Source organism: Pteropus alecto, unplaced genomic scaffold (genome assembly GCF_000325575.1).
Source record: "Pteropus alecto unplaced genomic scaffold, ASM32557v1 scaffold86, whole genome shotgun sequence".
Lineage (NCBI taxonomy): Eukaryota > Metazoa > Chordata > Mammalia > Chiroptera > Pteropodidae > Pteropus > Pteropus alecto.
In genome coordinates, this window is record NW_006442109.1 from 34,737,100 (window position 1) to 34,742,535 (window position 5,436).

The 5,436-nt window shown below is 34.6% G+C and overlaps 1 protein-coding gene across 1 annotated transcript; it reads left to right on the top strand.

Annotated features, from left to right (window-relative positions):
- The first annotated feature begins 3,642 nt into the window (after positions 1–3,642).
- On the top strand, positions 3,643–4,559 carry LOC102886030 (olfactory receptor 4F3/4F16/4F29-like). The gene is given in 2 exon segments (XM_015595888.1): positions 3,643–4,270; positions 4,273–4,559. Coding segments are annotated over 2 exon segments (915 nt in total).
- Positions 4,560–5,436: the final 877 nt, after the last annotated feature.

A 5,436-nucleotide genomic window follows, 5' to 3' on the forward strand; every position in this document is an offset into this window, starting at 1 on the left:
ACTAAGTTTACATTTGTATGGAGTGTAGTCATTATTGGCCCATAGCATTTCTAAAAATCACTAGTTACCAATTGTTTAGAAATCTTTCTTCCTTTGCTTTTTTCTCATACTTCTTTTTTTTAGCATTTTATTTTATTTTATTATTAGTTTCAATATACAATACATTGCTTAGACATTTACATAGTTTATAATACAAGCCCCCTGATTTCTCTATCTTCTCTCTGGCTCTACACATAGCCGTTTCATTACTGCCGACAAACTGATCAAAAACAAATCACAAATATGGAGGACAGTCTGGTGATGGCCAGAGGGAATGGGATTGGGTGGGGTGCTGGGAGAAGTGGTGAAGGGTTAAAAATGTACAAATTAGTAGTTGACAGGTGATCTCATACATCTTTTGTCTGTTCACTTATTCATCATCCTTCCCTTTCCCGGAGATACACATATATCCATCCATCCATCCATCCATCCATCCATCCATCCATCCATCCATCCATCCTTCCAACAACCTCATTTGGTTCTGTAAAACTTTTATTATAGAAACTCCTTACTTTTGGCCATGGGTGCAAGTGGGAGGAACTTGTAATTTTCTTTTGCTGAGTGTTCTGGTAATTAGTTGGTTTCAATGACATCAGAGTTTTACTATAGTGTTGATAATGATTAGCTTTTTATTTTCAGAGATAAATATTTCTCACTTTTAATTTACTGTGTAAATACCTATAAAGAGAGGCTAAGGAGGATTAACTTTTTAGAGATGCATAGTAAACTTCTTCAATTAAGGTATGACTGACAGTTGGCTATAATAGTCCAGTGTTCATCTTTAAGTGTGTCAGATGAGTTCACGTAGACTTCCATCACAGCTCTGGATGTCTTAGCAGTATAAATGTACAAAATACAGAAAGAGAATGACATCCCTATACCATTTGCTATTCAATGTAATGGAAGTGGCTAATAATGTTTTTTAGGAGCTACATCTGAAATTGTTCAAATGCAGTCTTGTCTGCCATTGGTAAATCAGTCTTGTTGCTAAACTACAGAGGAGATTCATTTTGTCTTTTGGGTACATGCAGGCCTGACAGTAACTGAGTTGAGATTTTTCTGGCTAGAGGTAGAAACTATCTTTCTGTAGCTTTAGTATTTTACTCTTTATTTGCATTTTTGGATGTGTTTTGGGTTGAAAACTGGTCACATTGTATAAAGAGGTCAATGACTTAGCTAAAAAAAAATTAAATAGAGACTATTTTGACTTTTGCTCTGGACTGAGATTTGGATCCTGAGTCTTTCTCGCATGACTTTAGAACTGTGATGACCCAAATTTTCAAGTTTCAATATTCCCTGATATTTGAATGGACATATTCTCAGGCTTTTAGTACATCTAAATCCATGTTCGTATTTCATTCTGATTTAAATTCACTTCCCCTAAAATTTTTCAGTTCTTACCTAGTTGGTAGGGATTTGAGAGCCAAAAGACAAATAACTTTGTAGCTATGTGTACATACCTGATAAAGGCTTATTGAGAGCCTCTCCCAAGAGCCTTGGCACTTAAGATACTTGGAGATATAACAGTATAATTTGTTTATAATTATAGAATTTCTGAATAGTATAATGAAAATCATACTTCAAATACCTTTTAGTTAATTTATAGTACAATTTATTCTTCCTTTCTTTGACATTATACACACACTTTCCTAATTTCGTCATCTTTTTCAGATTTCCCTTTTAATCCCATTTATTTCCTGGTTTTCCGTAATTCTGATTTACTTTTACAATCCCTTATTTTCTATTTTCCTCTTTCACTTAAAAACTTTGCAATCTTTTTACCCTTTTTAAAAAATTATATAGTGAGGTATATTTCCATGTATTTTTTTTTATTATATAAATACATGCTCTTCTATCTTTTAGTATATACTGATTTCCTGAAATATATACATTTCCTTATTATGTACCTGGTGTGATTCTAAGTTTTGGGCTACATTTGATAACAAGGTAGATGTATTCTTTAACTTTATGGTTATTGCAGTGGCATCAGGATGGAGAAGAAACAAAAAAACCAATAAATTATAGTTGTAATAATTACTACAAAGAATACATTGATTTTGAGACTAAATATATTTAGTCTTTTTTTAGTCTATGCAAGATGGTTCTAATTTTGATCACTAAAGAAGTATGAATGTTATAACCTATTTTTATGTAGAAGTAGATAATATATTTTGAAATATCTTTTAGATATGAAATTTTGATGTTTGCTAACCAATACCATTTTATTTTTGGATTCATTTATTTCATGTGTTGAACACTATTAAAGACAAGTGAATGAAAGGGAAATATAATGAACATTTACTGAATACTTACATAGTAAAAACCCAGGCTAAATACATGGTTACAAAATTTTAATTTTTTTCTCCCTAGAACTTACTCTGAGAAGTTAATATTAATTGCAATTTTATAGATAAACTGAGGTTCAAGAATTCAAGTAACTTGCCCAGTATCATCTACTGAGTGGCTCAATCATGATATAGATCTTGGTTTTCTGAATCCAAAGTAAATAGACAATATATACTTGGATTTTACTGTGATGTAAATTGCTTGAAAAGTTCTTAAACATTCTCAATATCTGCACTTAACATGATGCAAACTGGTAACAGACAATTCATGGACTTGTAGTTCTGTGTGGGCCACTTTTTCATTGCTTCAGGGAATCCAGATAGGAATAAGTCATAAACTTTGCCCTCAAGGTTACAGTCTAGTTGATGAGTTAGAACTGTACTCAGTTAACTAAAACACAAGAGATAATAAAATAAATGCTGGTAATATAAAGCAAAATATCACAGATAGGGCTAAGATTTAATAAACCTTGAAGATAAATATGTTCCAGAGGTAGGGAGTCAGGAAGAAGCATCTGCCAGAATAAGGCTTGTGGTCTTGGTAGTGGATGGAATAGTTGAGAAGTGGTGAAGTGTGCTATGAGACTGGAGTCAGGCTATTTTAGTCTCAAACCAAAAATCAAAAGAATTTGGGATTGAATTTCTATTATCCATGTTGACCAATCTTGTGTCTCATGAACAATATCATAGTGTCTACTTTGGGAGGAAGTATAGGGGTATTAAATTCAGAGAAAATCTGGTGGCTACACTAATAATAATAAATATTAGTAATAATAAGGCCAGACTTTATAGCTGAGGTAAACACTTAAGTAATATTTGAGATGAATATGTTCTCAGAGGTGGGGATTGAGAAGAAAGAAAAGAAAGGTCTGTCAGGTGAAGGTTTATAGGCTTGCAAGAGATTGCAATAGTGTTAGTTCTATGTGACTGAAACAGGATACTAGTTTTGAAGCAAAAATAGAAAGATTGGAGGTTGAATTCCTGTTACTCATGTTGACTATCTTGTATCTCATGAGTACTATTGTGGGATCAACTCTGGGAGAAAAAGAGGGTATTAAATACAGAGACAACGTTGCGGTAGAGAACAACTCCATATGAAAGTCGCCAATTTTTTTGTGATCACATTTCAGAGGACCTGAGCGAATCAGGTCAGTTTTATTGCTAAATTAAAGAAAAGATTTCAAAACTTTGATCTCTCTCTAATTTATTACCTAACTATCATAATTTACATTTTCAGGTAGCAATGTGGACCAAGCCAATGGATGGAGCAAATCACTCTGCAGTGTCAGAGTTTGTGTTCCTGGGACTCACCGATTCCTGGGACATCCAACTCCTCCTCCTTGTGTTCTCCTCCACACTTTATGTGGCAAGCATGATGGGAAACTCCCTCATTATGCTCACTGTGACTTCTGACCCTCACTTACACTCCCCCATGTACTTTCTGTTGGCTAATCTTTCCATCACTGACATGGCTGTTTCTTCTGCCATTTCTCCCAGGATGATTTATGACCTTTTAAAAAAGCATAAAGTCATCTCCTTTGGTGGCTGCATCACTCAAATCTTCTTCACCCATGTCATTGGTGGTGTGGAGATGGTGCTACTCATAGCCATGGCCTTTGACAGATACGTTGCCATATGTAAGCCTCTTCACTACCTGAGCATCATGAGCCCAAGGATGTGCATCTTCTTTTTAGTGGCTGCCTGGATGACTGGCCTCATTCACTCCACGGTTCAATTGGCTTTTGTGGTAAACTTGCCCTTCTGTGGTCCCAATGTGTTAGATAGCTTTTACTGTGACCTTCCTGGCTTCATCAAACTTGCCTGCACAGACACCTACCGACTAGAGTTCATGGTAATAGCGAACAGTGGATTCATGTCTATTGGCGTCTTATTATCATCATTCTCACTGTTCAGAAACACTCTTCAGTGGGTTCATCCAAGGCTCTGTCCACACTGTCAGCCCACATCACTGTGGTCGTCCTGTTCTTTGGTCCTTTGATATTTTTCTATATGTGGCCATCTCCCTCCATACACTTGGATAAGTTTCTGGCTATCTTTGATGCAGTTCTCACTCCTTTCCTAAATCCCATCATTTACACATTCAGAAACAAAGAAATGAAGGTGGCAATGAGGAGAGTATGCAGACAGCTACTGCATTACAGGAAGATCTCTTGAGTGACGTCTGTATTGGGAAGAGCCCTCGTTGATTACTGATGGTTAAACTCTGAGGAAAGCTTTTGTTTGTTCTACTTCGATTTGATTATACACACTGATATTGAGTCCAATTTGTCTTTCACTCAAGAGGGAGGGACATTTACTTTTAGAAAGAGAGTTACATATAAAGTATTTGTTAAGCAAATATTATAATTCCAGCCTAAACTCCTAAGGAATAATATTTATATATAATAATTTTTAGAAACACATAGACAGTCTTTTTTAAGATCCTCAGAACAGAAATAAGTGTCTGCTATCCACCCTAATCCAGTATGACTTCACCTGAAGTGGCTACATTTGCAAACTCCCTATTTCCAAATATGGTCACATTCAGAGGTATTGGGCATTAGGATTTGAAAATATTTTTTTGGTGGGCACAAATCAACCCACAACAATAGTGTAGAGAACCAGCACAGTTGTGGTATAGCTACCTATTAATCAGATTGAAAATATATTGAATTAAACAGTAGGAGGACCTTTACTCTTTCAAAGGCAGTTAACTATATTTTCATAATCATAAAGAATATAAACTCAACATAAGACAGTTATTTTTGTAAGCTAAAATTCTGCTAACTCAAAAGATTACACAGAAGGTAAAGAATAACATATACTGCCTTTGTCAGGAGGAGAATAAATATACCAAGATGAATTTGTCATATCATTCTAACAGAGAGAAAACCCAATTTTAGTCTTGCTTAAACATAGTGTTTGGTGGTTAAAACATTTTTAAGTTTTTTTTTTAAAAGCCATTAGATAGAGCTATGCAAATTGGCCAAAATACTAATATAGAACATTATTTTTCAGATTCATATATATATATGTAATAATTTTATTATAT